The sequence below is a fragment of the Dermacentor variabilis genome, chromosome 6 (assembly GCF_050947875.1).
Source record: "Dermacentor variabilis isolate Ectoservices chromosome 6, ASM5094787v1, whole genome shotgun sequence".
Classification (NCBI taxonomy): Eukaryota; Metazoa; Arthropoda; class Arachnida; order Ixodida; family Ixodidae; genus Dermacentor; species Dermacentor variabilis.
Genome location: NC_134573.1, coordinates 127,686,853 through 127,703,475, shown reverse-complemented (window position 1 = coordinate 127,703,475; position 16,623 = coordinate 127,686,853). Strand labels below are relative to the sequence as shown.

Genomic DNA, 16,623 nt, shown 5'->3' with positions numbered 1-16,623 from the left:
AACTCTGCGTTTTAGATATTTATACTTTGAAGGAATAGCTTTTCTAAGTGCATAGTCGCGTAGTTTAAACGATTCTGGCTTATTTAGAAGCGATGCGAATAACCATTGAACCATCATATTTTTTTCTATTTACTTTGTCATGCGTGATACATTAGTTTCGTTTGGTGTCCTCACTGAACTAAAGGAGACCGCTTCGTTATGTTTGGTGACTGCAAGGACAACTGAATGGGTGATGTGCAGGTGAGGTTCAAAATAGATATGCAATTAGGGCTCTCGCAATAAATTACGCATGCAAGAACTCTACAGTGTTATGAGCGTGTCTAACGAGCCGGGAAAAATTGAGCCCGCTGCTCCGCCAGAACTATAAAAACCACCAAGACAAAAGTTAGCGAAAATTGGTAGTATGCTATGGACACTATGCGCGAAGTTAAATGAACTTAAATCAAACACAACCTTCGTAAAAAATTTTTATTCAAGTGTTAGAGCATCTGATATGGCCGCTATCAGCTATGCTACCCAATGTCCCGACATAGCTGTTGGGTACAACAGGTTTATACATTGCGGAAAAGGGATGGGGGACATGGTAACTGCAATGTGTGGCAAAATTTTTACGATCCTGGTCCTCTTAGAAGCGTCACAAATAATTACTAAGCCATCGTTTTTCTTTCCTTATTTTCAGGCGTCATAGCACATTCCAACTTGCTTTAAGCGATGTTCTCGTTGAACTAAACAAGGCACTTTGTTTACATTTGGCGAAAATAAAGGACGCGTTACGAGCAATAAGTAGATAAACTTCAAATCGGAGTTTAATTATGACATTTGCAGTAAATTGCGCATGCAAACGGTGTGTAACTTTATGAATGTGTTTTGCGAACAAAGAATTTGTGCCGTTTAATTGTCTTGAGGAACGGTGAACTCAACCTATATCAAATCTAGCGGGAATTGAGCAGGATGGGGGCAGGGAGGGAGGGAGGACACCATGGTAAATCATCAAGCCAGCAACGAACTAGCCGATTTATGTATTTTAACCATGGTAAATGCTATGGCGAGTTGACATATGTGTTGATGAGTTGCTAGCTTTCTAAAATCTTCGACGAGAAGTGCTCCAAAGCCCATGCGGGCAAGTTTTCAAACGGAACAATATATATATATATATATATATATATATATATATATATATATATATATATATATATATATATATATATATATATGTATATATATATAAAGGAAAAGTTCTGTAGGTCCGGTGCATAGGTAGTTGAATAAACGAAGGAGCACACTTACGAAAATTGCATTTTTAATGACGTAACATTTCGGCCGTGGCACGGCCTTCGTCAGAATACATGACGAAGGCTGTGCCACGGCCGCAACGTTGCAGCATTAAAAATGCAATTTTCGTAAGTGTGATCCTTCGTTTATTCAACTATATATATATATATATATATATATATATATATATATATATATATATATATATATATATATATATATATATATATATATCGGCAACTTAACGTATACGATATAATTACACGAAACAAACTTTTATTGCAGCTGTTTTAAAGGAACAGCTTCGCTGGAAATCGGGTTGGAATTCTCCAAGGTCGCACACATCTTTCTTTTTTTGTTGTGAATATTGCGAGTAATTTACGTTGATAGTACTTCGTAGCGTATAACCTCGACAATACTATTACCTAAACTAGCGATGCATTTGTGCTGTAAACTTAAACACCAAGTACAATTGTTTGTTTAATTATTAAATTTGTTTGTCCCAGATGTGCATTCTTTATGTTCGCTGTACTGCTGCTACTGGGCGGGATCCGGGACTTCTGCGAGGCACTTATTGCCTTTTGTACTTGCATCTCCTTGAGGATTTATATGCTTGCAAGAAATAAATGCAAATTCAAATAATCTTTCGGGCCCCCAAGGTTCACCACCTCTGACTGATAAATAGGTCTATGTGTGTTAAATATAGAAATAACTGACAGAAACGTTTTCAGGCTCTTTCACTTATTATTTTGATAGCAATTGTATGGACACTCCCGGAGCATTTTTTGCTGCCTTCGTCACCGTAGTGTTCCGTGTAAAGTCCAAGGGCGATAACACTGTCGCCGCGCGCCTTATGCTGTATGTGCCGGTGAAAGTGTGCGAGGCTGAGCCGACGATCGCGTCTTAATCTCGCGTGCACAAGGGCGGAAAGCGGGGAGGAAGCTTGCCACCTTCCGTCGCGCGCAAGGAACTGGGGCGGAGGGAAGGTGGGGGGGGGCGTTGTACTTCGGTAGCAACTGCATATGGCGCGGCCGCACGCGTTCGCGTGGGCTTTGTCTTGAAAGCGACCAGCTTCGGGGGCACAGTCCAGGTGGGCCAATGGCCCTAGCGTTGCGTGTTCTGTGTTCTTGCCGCTCAGTTTGCGTTGAAGCAATAGACAGCACGAAGGTCACTTCGCTCGCTGCAGCTGCCGCACTTCCTTACGCCAGCGTTCTCAGAGCGAGTGTCCGCGATCATCGAGTGTGATCGGTGCATGTGCGTGAACAAGTTTATTCGGCCGATAAATCTACTGCCCTTTCTTATTGCGGCTGTCTACTAATTTGCAATTTTAGTATCGCAATCGATGCTCGCCTCTCGAGCGAAACTGCGACATTTTGCCATAGTAATTCGCTATTTCTACAGGGTGTCCCAGCTAACTTTAGCCAGAGTTTAAAAATATGCGAATGCCACGTAGCTGGACAGAACCAAGGTAATCTTGCTTGCCGACGCTTGAAGATACTGAGATTATTTTTTTAATTCAACCTAATTAGATAATTAGTCCTAAGTAATTAACTTCTCAAATATTATATTTAGATGACAAGTGTCAATGAGAAAATTGTAGAGCAACATGAAAAACTCCCGATACAGCTTTCTGTTCCTCAATACGTCCTACATAAAAGTGTTTTTTCGAGCTTGAAAGAAACCCGCGAATACGCGCAAATAGCCTCGAGCGGCCACTCGCGCGGCAATTTTATACGACCTCTCTCTCTCTCTCATATGAGAGAGAGGTCAAATTGATTGTGGTTTGCCAACCCCCCCCCCCCTCGAGAAATAATTGTTTCGCCACTGAACTTTATGTCGTGTGCTAACAGCTTCACTGGTCAACCACCTTCACAGAGTGGAATAGCTCATGATTTTTTTCTTCCTCTTTTTCTCCTAACAGCAGGTAGCTCTTACCGCCTCGGAACTGTGCAGCCCGTGATGACGGTGGTTATGTGCAAGCAATTCGTCGATAATATTGCTTTCAGTGCCATTAAAAACGTGCCTCCGCCGTTTTCACTGCCTGTCGCAACGAATGGTTCTCCTGAACATGCAATCGAGACTGACAATGCTCGGTGATGCTTAAGCAGCGAGAACAGTTATTATATATATATATATATATATATATATATATATATATATATATATATATATATATATATACACGTGGAGGTCTACCCACTCAGCTACGCTGTCGTTATATTAGACTATCGGTCGTCGAATCACTCACTCGAATAAAAAACAAAAAGGATACAAGTCATTAACGTTCTGCGTTCAAAGTGCCTTGGTGTTTTGCGGTTCAACAAAACTGCAGTCGGTTAAGGACGTTCCGTTATACTTTACGTGCCTAAAACAAAATTTGCAGTGATACAGCACCAAACTGAATTCCTGCACTTGCCACAACATATAGGTAACAAGGTACGTACGAGCCCTGACTGGATTCGTATCGGACCTAAGCATCGTTTTAAAGAAAGCTCAGTAGCCTCATTTGTAAAAAAAAATATTCATTCATCTACGACAGACAACCATTTATTTGCTAAGAGATGCTGTCCGTATAACACACCAACTCGCGTTTCCTCTTATTGGCGCTGCAGGGTTCGCTGATATTGCATAGTGTCGCAAGCTACCTTTTTCAGGTGTACCAAGCCACACTTTGTTTCGTATTTGCAATGTGTTATCATACCGAATCAATGGAGTTAGCACAAGTCAGTGCCCCTTTTGCGGCAAATAACATTAAGACATTCGGCTGCACTCAGAAGGCGTCGCATGGCGTCGGAACCGGTAGCGCCATCTATATTGCGCCCCGCAACCAGACTACTGTAAACCACGGCATCCTACAAGCTCGGGCGGCGCATGTTGTCAGCGCGCGCCCCCAGAACTCGGAGGCCATGTGTAAACGGTTTGTATACGCGGGGGTAAAGGCTTCGTGCAAGCGGCCTCTGGTGCTGCGGGGCAAGCACCACCATCCTGCTCGGCGAGCTAGCAAGTATAGGGGCCATTCCACCTCTCTTATCAAAAACGAGACTCATTTCCGATACATTGTAATCTGGGCTCCATACACACAACCTACTAAGAGACGGTTTCGTTCCCTAGCCGCATTAATGGCATTCTGGAACGTATGCCAGCGGCTATCGGTCCAGTGACCTAGTCTATCTTGATGCACGTGATTCACGGGCCAGAAAAACTCCGGCAGCGCTTCAAGCAGCCGCATAGATGAAAATACTTCCGGAAAAATCTCGAAGATACGTGTTATCTCATCTGGCGGTTGCTTTCACCGAAGCAGCGACAGCGTGAATGGGCACGCGCAGGAAACCCCCTTGTTACTAACTTGTTACGTGCCTCGCATAGTAAGTAGCCATTTCGTCTTATCATCAGCACGAGCACGTCGGTACGAATGCCTGCGCACATTAAGGACTAACTTCAGGGCCAGTTGGTCTTACGTAATTGGTGAAGTTGGTTGGTGCGAAACGGAGACGAACACACATATACAGAAAGCGAGAGTGCCCGTTTCAAGGCGACACTGCAGCAGGTCGCCAAGCAGTGGCCTTGATGTAATCAGCGCCGAGATGAGCTCCGTGGGGTTGTCTGTCACAGTTCGGCGAATGTGGGGGACCCATTTCAAACGAGGTCACAGCGTTCCCGTGAGGTGACCCGGAATACCGAGGCAGCGACGAAACGAGGGGAGTGCGCGCCGGAAATAACGCCTCGTGTGCTTATGTCATACATACTAAAATCGAACGGTGCAGTTCGCAATTATGCGCACGACCAACACGGTAATTAACTTCGCGATTCCGGGTAGCGTGCACCAATGCGGTGTTGTATCAATGGTGTGCGAGTGAACACCTGATCTAAAGGAGTGTTGCTCTTTGCCGACAACGGCCAATTGTCCTTTACTTTTTTTTGGCGAGAGGCTGTACCGTGAGATGCTGTCTTATGATATGATAGCCTTTGGGTACACAATGTATACTTGCGTAGAAATAGTGCTGAAGATGTGTGTAGCAGACTGTGAGTATGTGCGTCTAAGATGAAATGTTTACGGTAAATTGGGTCCTAAAATACAAGACACACTATTTGCACATGGCTACGCCATTACAAAGAAAGAAAGAAAGAAAGAGAGAGAAAACGAAGTCTCAGACACGATGCAAAGCATATCAGAATTCAAGTTGTCCGCATTCTTTGTAATTGGTAGCCTACTTTTTACTCGTGAGTTCTAATTACTTCCCGTTTATGTTGATATTCATAGTAGAAGAAAGAAAAAAAAGAAGATTAGGGCTGCAAAGAAAAAATACATATACGAACACGGAGTTGCCACTTTAGAGCGCCTTCAATATCACTCTTATTTGCCTTGATTCAGCGACTACAGACTTCTTCCGCAGCCTTTTCTATAAAAGCGCTCAATTTCTTCCCATTCTACCGGAAGAGGTCAGTTATTAAACGGCTGCTATTCTAGGTCACACATGGAGGAAATGCTAGTATGCTAAAAAATGAAGGTGTTCCCATGTTTATTTCTTGTATTCGCGAGAGTTCGCGCTTTTTATTATAAAAAAAAAAACTGCGGAGGTGGCTTTATTCTTTATCACTATTATGTATTTGTATGCGCGCTGCAACCTCATCTCGCTTGCATAATATAAATAGGCATATTCGTAATGCGGTCGCCTTATTTCGCTTTTGCACAAGAAGTCCCGTCGTGGCACCCTTGAAGTGATATGTTTTCTTTTCTCGCTTTTTTTTTCACGTGGCTCAAAAGCGATTACGTAAGCGTGCAAATTACACTGTGGCATCTGGGCACGTAGTATCATCTCTCAAGACCCCAGGTTTGTCAGGGCGACGTAGAATACAAGCAAGCAAAGGGATTGGTGAACGGTATAAGCTGTGAAATTAGAACCTAACTGTGTGTGCGTGTGCGTGTGCGCGTGTGCGTGTGCGCGTGTGCGTGTGCGTGTGTGTGCGTGTGTGTGCGTGTGTTGCTTTAAAACATTTAAAAAGCACGGTGCGAGATATGACTAAGATCTCTGACGACCAAGCACCATAAGTCTTTTAATCGTACCTTGCACAACGACTTTTTTATAATTTTATTTTCTTTGAACAGCTCGTCGCTTACGTGCACGACTTTATTTGCTTCGTAGTATTTGTTTGCTATTTATATGGGGCAGAAACTTGGAGGTTAAGAAAGAAGCTCGAAAACAAGTTCAGGACCACGCAAAGACCCGATGGAACGAAATATGTTAGGCGTAGCGTTAAGAGACAGGAAGAGAGCGGTGTGGATCAGAAAGAAAACACGGATAGCCGATATTCTAGTTGAGATTAAGAGAGGAAAAAAACAATGAAGCTGGGCAGGTCATTTAAAGCGTAGAGTAGATAACCGGTGGACCATTAGAGTTGCACAATGGGTGCCAAGGGAAGGGAAGCGCAGTCGACGACGGCAGAAAATTAGGTGGGGCGATGAAATTAGGAAGTTTGCAGGCGCAAGTTGGAATCAGCTAACGCAAGACAGGGTTCACTGAAAAACGCAGAGAGAGGTCTTCATCCTGCAGTGGTCATAAAAATAGGCTGATGATGATGATTTATTTGCTGCGTTCGCCTTTTGCTGTTCTTTTCTTTCATTGGTTAATTGTTTAATATGTATGCATCATATACAAATGCAGAAAACGAACGATTGCTTGTCGTTACATGTAGTGTGTTTCTCTGCGTATGCATTGTTCTTTGCAAGTAAATGAGCGCGCTATACTTCAAACATCAAAACCAGACAGCTTAACCCTTCAACCGCCAATCCTGAGCTGCACTTGTCATGGGAGGTTGTACCAATATCGCCACTGACCAGTCACACTCGTTCAGCCCAATGTTGTGCTAGCAGCTCCCACTGCCAAAGGCAACTTACGGTCGGTATTGAGGGAAAAAGCTTCCCTCTAGAAAGGCTTTACTTTTTTTTAATTTTGTATTAATTCTAACCAGAAGCCAGTCAAGCAATACATCTTCAGAATCAGAATTAATGACAGAAGAGATTATGACAACATCAAAATGTTTGGGAAATTCGGTTAAGTTTTCTCCGGGATTAATTTGGAGGTTGACGGGTTAAACAGGCGCGTTGCTGCACTGATGCAACTAGATAGTACAGTAGTGTGGATCCGTGTACTGTTAGGTGTCGAAATATACGGCACCGTATGAATCTCGGAAAATTGCCTGGCGTGCTATACGCTCGGTGAAAATTCGAAAACAACGTGGTGTTATAAAAAGCAGTCAATAAATTTGGAAGCCAATTTCAATGGTAGCTTGCATTAATTTATACAATGCAGCTATGAGAAGATTTTGGAGAGTCTGCTGATATATACAACTGAGATTCAAAATCCGGTATCTGTACGAAGTATATACAAATCGATGCGCCAGTACTCTTGTATCTGTGATTGGATTGCATTTTTTTTTTTATTTGCCAGACTATTGCCAATGCACTAAGGTACAATTTCAAATTATATTGGGGAGCTATGGCATGCACAAGTAGCGTGAGAATATTACCTATATTCATTATTACTTTTTTTCGTTTCTTCTTACAGCTTTCCTAGCATAAAATTTGCTACAGATTGTACTGCACGCCTAAGTGGTTGCCACTTGAAGTGGCGGCAACATGGAGCACATTTCATCCATACAGTTACAGCACGAGCACTGCACTAAGCTAAGGGAAACAGAGACGTGCGTTGTTCCTTTAAAATCTTTAAAGAGGAAAGAAACTGCGTTCTTGCTCAAATTTTTCAGTAAGAGCGCATATTACGGTCCGAATCATTCAGTATAACACTTGGGCCTTTGCCTGAGGTTCGTCAAGGGGGGAAAAAAAGCTGCGCATTTGCCTCCGTCGGCACCTCTCGTATGTAACTCTCGAGAAAATAATCCGTTCTCGAACGAGTTGCTTTCCCGTACTGCATAAAGCCGAAAGTGACACAGACGCATGTTTTAAAGTTCACTCACTGCGAGAGGCACAGACAAAGGCAAATTAATTCGTACTTTTTTTTTTCTTGGCAAATCGGGAAAGTAACTGCGCCAAGTGGACAATTATATCTTGAACGTTATATTGAAGGAGTCGGACCTTAAAATGCGATCGCGCTGAAGATACTGAGCAAGAACAAAGCAGCGGTAGGCTCAGTTATTGCTTTCCTTTCTTTATGTGTTGCTATTTTAAGGGAAAGGGCGCGCGCCACTCTATACAGGCTGTTTCAAGAGATTGCGCTCGGATTTCATTGATAACATGGGAGATGTAATTGTCCCGAGATTGCTCATACCAGTCAATCAGTCACAGAACTTTATACAGAAGCCCTGCGAGTTTGAGGGACGGGGCCACCAGACGTATTCAAGTTACCCGATGTTGAATTAAACAAATAAGGAATACAATGAATCAAGTGGTCAAATAAACGATTATAACAATATCCGCAACTGTTTAACCGAAGAAGTCAGACGATCGATGCCAATGCGAGAATTGAAGCCCGTCGTGCGAGGCGTTCTCAAGCGGTTCTAGAGTTTCGAAATGCCGACGCATCTTATTTCTGTGCAGTAATGAATACTGACCAAAGAGCTCCATAGCTGTGACGCCCTTATAAGGAACACCCAGTCACGTCAACCATGAAAGACTCCTAGGAGCGTTGTGCTCTCCGACATGTCATTTTCGGTTTTCATTAACCCGCAGATTGGAAGCGTCATGCTTAGGCAAGTCTGGAAGCGGTTATGAACTTTTCGGCAATTTTGATTAAATGGCAATAATAATTTGCATAGATGTGGTAATTTATATGGAATACGACGAACTGAATTTCGCGGGACAGAAATTTGTAATCAACTATGCCTAGTGGTTAAAGTGGCACGGAACTTGAAATACAGTGCAAAATATTTTATTTCCAATATCAAGATTTGTAAACGGTCATTGATTAACCCGCAGATCGGAAGCGTCACCTTTAGGCAAGTAAGGAAGCGGTTATGAACTTTTCGGCACTTTCGATTAAATGCCACTATTAATTTGCCTACATACGGTAATTTATAAGGAATACGACGAATTGAATTTCGCGGGACAGAAATTTGTAATCAACTACCCCTCTAGGGGTAGTTGATTAGTTGAAATACAGTGCGAAAATATTTTATTTCCAATATCAAAATTTGTAAACGGTCCTTTTCGCTTGCTATCGTCAGTGTATTCTACTTCTTTTACTTGTTATATATTGTAATGGGACGTGATTTTGGACACACCACGTTGTATTACTTTTTTCAGATTTTAGTATTTGTATACATATATGTTTGCACTGTTGACCAGTTCGACGCATTCCTCACTGGACCGACCACTAGCCAATGTAGGCTATCGGTCCAGATAGCTTGTAACGAACTCTTGCAATTTACCAATAAAAACTGAATGAAAAAAAAAAGGTATCTCGCACTCGCATCAATCGTCTGTTTTAGCTAAAACTTTAGACAACACTTTTAATGATTGCTTGTGTAGTTACTACTTCGAGTCACCTTTATTAAAAATACCTGCATCTGTATGTGGACATATGTATGCCTATATAAACATGATGGTTCGCCGGAATTACGGTGGAATAGCTTTGTTCTAAGCAGCACAACAACCAGTTAGCCTCGTTCCCGCTGCCGAGATGCCCGCGGAGTGTCAACAAAGGCAGTACCGCACTGCCCGTTGCCTGCGGGGTGACAACCTCTTTCTAGTCCGGAGTCTGGCGCGTCGTCCATGGTTCAGTGCCGCTTTCGGAATAATGGCGTGGTTAAGTAGTATAGAAAGAACCATTCCTTTGTTTTTTTCGTACGGGTTAAGACGAAGACCTCTTCTGTTATCCCATTAGCAGTTGAGCACTTCTTCCATTGTTCGAGGCTCGCTCTCGAGTTACGAAACGAGCTGCAGCGGTTTATTCACGCGTTCCCATTTAAAGTAAAAGTCCGCAGAATTGTTTCGCAAGGCCCTTTCAGCTGTGTTTCTTTTTTTTTTCCCCACTCAACGTCGTAGCACGTACACTTGTGGGGATAAGTTTCCAGCCGCTTTGGCTGTCCAAATCTGATTAGGAGGCTATGGTTGTTGATTAAACCGATTAGCGATGTTCTGTGCGCTTATGCTTCTATAGTTGTCGATTACTGCGGCCTGGCTCTGCGATCCGCAAGCTTCCTGCATAGCTTAGATGGCTAGAGCGACTGTTCCCGAAAGGCGTCTGTTCTGGGCACAATACCCGGACCAGGACCGATTTTTCTTGGCTGCGAAGCTTTCTTTATGAGAAAACCGCATGGCTTTCCTTGGAAGCTTAGCGCTACAGTCTGGCGGATGACCGTCTTCCCTTTCACGCAGTTTAACACCGTACAATTGTGTTACAGTCCAGAAGAACGTCCGAGGAATGAATGAAAGATCAGTCGTGAAAGATCGAATAATGCTCCTCTTGATGCTTTCTTTCTTAGCTTTCGTAATTTATCAAGAACAGGAAGAAGAGAAAAGAAACCATGGCTGTAACAAAAGGCACACTACGCAAGGGGAGAAGAAATGCCGATGAATATTTTGTGACGCTATCAATTAGCCAAACTGTACTGGCTTCGTAGCTATGACTTCACTGGTTACATCTATGTTTCAGAGGCGACAGCAATCCTTGTATGAAGCAAACACAAGCACAAGCCTCGATATCCCGGAGAACGTATAATGCGCGGTAACGCTAGTCACGTGGCGCTGGTCACGTGGTGCCTTGCAATTCTTCCCTGGGCGGCAGTTAGTCGCTACATGCTGAAACACGCTGTGCAAACTATAAGCAGTTGCGTGACACTTATTTAACCGCTTCGCGAGAGCGTCGCTTCACAGATTTCAACATGCGTAATTTGCAACATGCATAATGCATAATGCAACATGCAGGATCTGCACAATTTTTTTATATATGCAGTTTTATATGCACTCTGCAATATTGGATGTCCTTTAGTAAGCTTCACCGCAGTGCATATATGTATTGCGGCGAGATAATTTTCCATGTGAAAATAAAAACGGCGATAAACGGAGGCCTCAGGAGAGCACCTAAGATTACAACAACGTGAGTGGCTCGGAAACACCAGGGCAGCAGGGAGTCAAAGCTGGAACCGGGGCGGTCCGTAGGTTGGGGCCGCTGAGGTTGGATCAAACTGGCAAGCGTTCGCATACAAGATCGCCTGTCCGCTGTCGCGGATAGCCTCGGCGAGCCCGCGACTCACGGGCTAGTCCGGTTCCCAGAGTCTTGTCTCCGTGAACCCTTTGGTGTCCTGGTGGCCCCGCCTCAGTATACCAAATAAGGGCACCCTGTTTATCCTAAGAACTTACGCAAATTCTCACTTCCCTTCACCAAAGTACAATGTGTACACTTCACCGCGTTATAGAACTGTATTGCGGCAAAGCCTGTATAAAACGCCTAGGAGCTCAATTCTGCTACAGCTGGTCAGCTTAATTGCAGTACTTCGGCGAATGATGACGTGTCTCGATGACGTAGAGGAGCTAATTTAGGCTTGTCACTAGGCCGGCTCAAAGGAAACAAGCGCGTGCATCAAACGCAATTTACAGGACGCGCGCTGCAGACAACTTTAACTGGCGGCGTTACGAGGAAAAGTGAGGACTACCCTTCGGCGCTGGATATTGCAAGACACGCTGGTCAGGAGAGCACGAGACAGGTGCGCCCTGGACAATGATCTCTAAATGACGTGTACTACTACTGGGTGTGCTAAATGTAACTTGCCAGTGAAGGAAAAAAATTCTCTTCTTTTTTGATAGTTGTAAGTCGCATTGCAGTTTCACGTGTATGATGTCTATGACCAGCGGTTCGTCTGATGACGTCTGTGGAGTGCACTCAAAGGACGGGTGATCGAGAACAATCTTCACACACTGCAAGAGATGCAGACAGCTATTACCTAGCACACTGCACAGATAACTCCAGCAATTAATCCTCCCACGAGTGTTTAACAGTATGCAGCGTCGTGTGCACACATGTCTTCAAGCCAGTGGTGGAGAGCACCGGCTTAATTTTGAAGAACACTATACCTTGAAGTTCTCTAACGTGCTCCTAAAGAACAACACACGAACGTTATTGCATTCCGACCCATTCGAACCTGCGACCTCGGGCATGGCGTTGATGCAGCGCACCTCGTAGCCTCTCGCACCGCTTCACCTACACATATCACTACGTTAGAATCCGTCGGAAGCTACGCTGGATACGAAATGGATCCCATTTCACAGTTTTATTAAGGTCTTTTTACGGCTCATCGTTCGAGGACCAACATTAAACTGATTCCCAGAAACATCTATCTGCTGACATTTTTCATCGCGATTACCATAATGCCTTACAAAGTAACGCTTAAAACATTTTCTTAGTGGCACACCGAAATTTGGAGCCACTGTGGAGAGGGGACGCTACAATCTGACTTTGCCTGGTGTGGCAAAATAATTTTAAACGCTGCTGGTGCTCAAAAGTATACAAAACAACGAACGCTTTGCAACGGCAGTGGGCAGCAGAACATGAAGACATCTCATCCCGGCCACATAAAACAGCTGCGCAGATGCCTAGCTGCGCAGCTTCGATCCTAAATAGCGCAAAAAAGTGGGGTTCATTGCGTGGGTCCTGGTATGTATAGAACATGTATAGTCCCTCAAACGTGGGCGCCTCTGCTTCCTTCCTCTGAAAGGAAGGAAGACCTTCCTTTCACAACGCTTTTGAAGGCGTAACTTTGAAACTGTTGCTACGGTATCCCTTCGGCAGAAGCGTCCTTTACACTGACTGCTACCAATGCTGAGGTGGCGGTCAGTTGTGTCCATTATGGCATAACATGAAAACAGTGTATCAGCGGCTTCACAACAATGCAAGTTCGGTACTTGTTACTTTTGCATAAGTGCATTTACTCATGGGTATGTTGCAATGTCCAATGCTGTTTCCATCTATCTCGTTTTTATTTCCAGAAAAGGCGATTTTGGTGGAATCATACGTTTAGAGTTTAAAAACGTTTGTAATCCAACCTCCCACCAATCGATCGGAATGTTTCACACTGTGAGTGTTAATGAAGATGCTTACACTTTCGTACCTGACGCTTCCGTTTTTTTTTAACATATATAGAATAGATTACTCCTTTGAGCTAAATGTGTTCAGTTCTTGCTCGCTTTTCCTTTCGTTTTTTTTCGCAATCTGATATTTATCGTTTATTCGCGCGCACCAAATCAGAAGGAAACTACGCTGTTTTGGGACAACATAGAAAAAACAAGTCATTTCAGAGGGTGCGCACACGCGGTCATAAAATCCTCGTTACCTCGCCCGCTTACGTGTATGCTTTTCTTCCTCTGCTTACCTTCGCCGAAAAAAAAAAAAACAATACTGTTTCATTCCGGCGCCCTTGACACGCGAGAAAACAAAACAAGAAACAGTGACAGCGGCAAAACTTCGAAACCGCGTAATAAATACACATCGGTCTGCCAGCGCACGCCTGGTTTCCTCTTCCCTGTAGAAGAGTGGCTAACACACCACCTTCGATTCGATTTCTCTCCCTCGCTATCCCTCTTCACTACACGCCGAAGAATAATTGCACGTGTCCGATTGGCTGCAGCGTCATGCACCAAGTAAGAGCACGAGAAGAGAGAGAGAGAGAGAGAGAGATTTGCGGGACTTCCTCGAACGTATATGGCACGACCGCGCTTTAACGGGCGCACATTTGTAGCCCACGCGCGCCCGGCCACGTCCAGCAGATCAGTTTTTCCTTCTTCTTCTTCTTCCTCGTCTCGAACAGGACGCCTGCAGCGACGGATTGGCTGTAGTTAACGTCCGCCTCTCGTCGTCGCAAGCATCCGCCGAGGCAAAAAATAAAAGCTCGCGGCTCCTTTTCGTACGCGCGGGACAGCCTTGTGCACTCGATTTGCCGATTACTATAATACACGGCGCATGCCCGCGACATGAGGCGGTGTTTGCTGCCTCGCACGTGCTGATGTTGACACTGGCCGACAGAGTCGAAGATATATATATATATCCAAGCTTGGCATTGTGAAGTTTTCAGGTGCACTCGTCGATTTCAACTTATTCGCCTGAATTCATTCGTAAGCGATTCATTTCAACGAGAGCGCACACGCGGGCATAAAGTCATCGTTAATTGTGGCTCGATTCAGTTTACCTCGGCTCGAGCTCGTGGTCTGTGCTCGCGAGTGCACGCATTTAAATTTTTGTCGCGGCATCTCGCTTCCCGACGAGGCATATAGTTGCTCGCATGGCCACACTATAAATTTCGGCGAGACATCTGTTGCGTGGGATTGCAGGCAAAAGGAGTTTAGATAAATTCACGCTATACGCATTTTTTTTTTCAGTCACGACGGTAACGTTACAACAGAAACGTGTTAAACTGACGCGCTCTCGATCGACAGTCGACCAAAAATAAGTTTGAAACGTGTTGTAAACGGCTGTGTGCCTCTGTATACGCTGTGCAAAGTATTTGCGTACTATACCTATGCATACGGGATGCGCCAGTCCGCATGTATACATAAGCACGTGTACCTCGTGAAACGGGAATGTGCCGTACGGACGTCGTCATCGCAATATCGTTAACAAATTTATACCCCACTTCCGCTCACAATTCACTGAACACTGCACGATCCTGTAACATGTAGTCCGCGGGATTGTGTCAGCTGTACGCATCGGTTTTTTCTTCTTTCATCGCTTTTCATCTCGTGCAGTTCTCGTCCCGTCACGTCATCAAGCGCGCTCGATCGGGCCGCTCATGCAATGCAACGATCGCGATCCCTGTCAACCATGCGCGACCACGCGGCATCTGCCTACAATTATTTGTGTTTTCTTATAGTGGGGGGGCATTCACCCATGAAGTCGCTCAGCCCTCTCCTTCGAAAACCGCCAATGGCCGCTTTCGCATAAAATGACGCGCTCGAGTGCGTCGTGACGCAAATAGGGAGGACGACGGATCGCGAAGTATTGACGTTCAGGAGACGGAGAAACAGAGAAGGGGGAGAGGGGAGGGGCTTCGCACTGCCTGTTTAAGACCTCCAGGCCTCGCGCATACTATAATTGCACATGCCAAGGTTATATACACCTGCGAACCACAACCGCAAAAGAAAAAAAAAAAAAGCGAGCGCAGTCTCGACCCCGCGAATCCCAGATATATTTCGAAGAGAGTCTCACTTGACCTTCACATCTACTACAAGCGATATCAGGCACACATCGAACGCGGACCCGTAGACTTGCTATTGCGTATATGCCCCCATCCCATCCCCGATTTACGCGTCCGGCGCCACCCGCCTCGGATCCCGACCACTAAAACCACCCCCCACTCATGCGGCTCGGCGTTCGCGAAGAACGCGCGTGCGCTCCCTGCAGGCGCGTTTGACGTCACTTTCCGAACCGCGCACGTGGCTTGATCAACGCGCGCGTCTTTCCCCTTCGTTTTCCGAGTAGCATCTCGGGAAATATTAACGAGGGAACGACTCGACTTGAGTCCACGTTGGTTCAACTCTCGGCGGGCGAGCCTGCGTATACGTGAGCGCAAGTACGTGCGTGCGTGGATGTACGTAAGAGTGAAGGCAAAATAACCATGCTTCTGCGAGTACACGGCATTTGAAAGAGAGCGCCTGCCGTTTCTGTTTCACAAATACTTCCCCAATTCGAGGCGTGAGGACCCTTACATGTAAACTCAGCAAAGCTATTGCGAAATTTCTTAGCTCTCTGACATTGTTCTCGGCGCCACCTTTGCTAAAATGCGCAGACTATATGTAGCGAGTTAACATTGAAATGAGACCCTCTATCGGTGCCAGAAGAGGTCGTAAAAAGCATTCCCGAGTTGGCGCTCCCGTGTTGCGTCTCATCATTCCGATAGCGAGCACACAAGACGCCACCACCATTTTTCACGCGAAATTATAAGGGCGCGGTGGACTTGCCACGAAGTGCACATATCTTCGCGTGCGCAAAGAAGGGTAACGTGAGGAAGACGAATGGTGAAGCACGTGGCCCACCTGCAGACGCAGACCAGCGACAGGTAGAGGAAGAAATTCTGGCTGATGAACATGGAGGAGTCGAAGGTGCTCCGGAGAGTCTGCATGAAGGCGCGTGCGCCATGGCGACGAGCCACCAGCTGTCCCACCTGCGAATGGAAAAGAAGCGCTCACTGCAGCGCGCGCGCCGCGTTTCACGTGCTCGCGCGACAAAGCCAACGCGTTTCGCACGGCAGCAGATGCAACGGACCGAAAGGTGTTAAGAAGTGCACCTCTGCTCTTAATCAACTTACCACGCAGGCTTATCGTGCAGGCTCGGTGATTGATTGATTGATTGATTGATTGATTGATTGATTGATTGATTGATTGATTGATTGATTGATTGATTGATT

The 16,623-nt window shown here is 45.1% G+C and overlaps 1 protein-coding gene across 1 annotated transcript in view; it reads right to left on the bottom strand.

The window, feature by feature from the left end:
* The window catches only part of LOC142585195 (transmembrane protein 135-like), a 50,355-nt gene that overhangs the window by 21,835 nt on the left and 11,897 nt on the right, over positions 1–16,623 (bottom strand). The window contains exon 2 of the mRNA XM_075695757.1: positions 16,253–16,380. Within this exon, the coding sequence (XP_075551872.1) occupies positions 16,253–16,380 (128 nt within the window). The remainder of the gene's footprint in view (positions 1–16,252; positions 16,381–16,623) is intronic.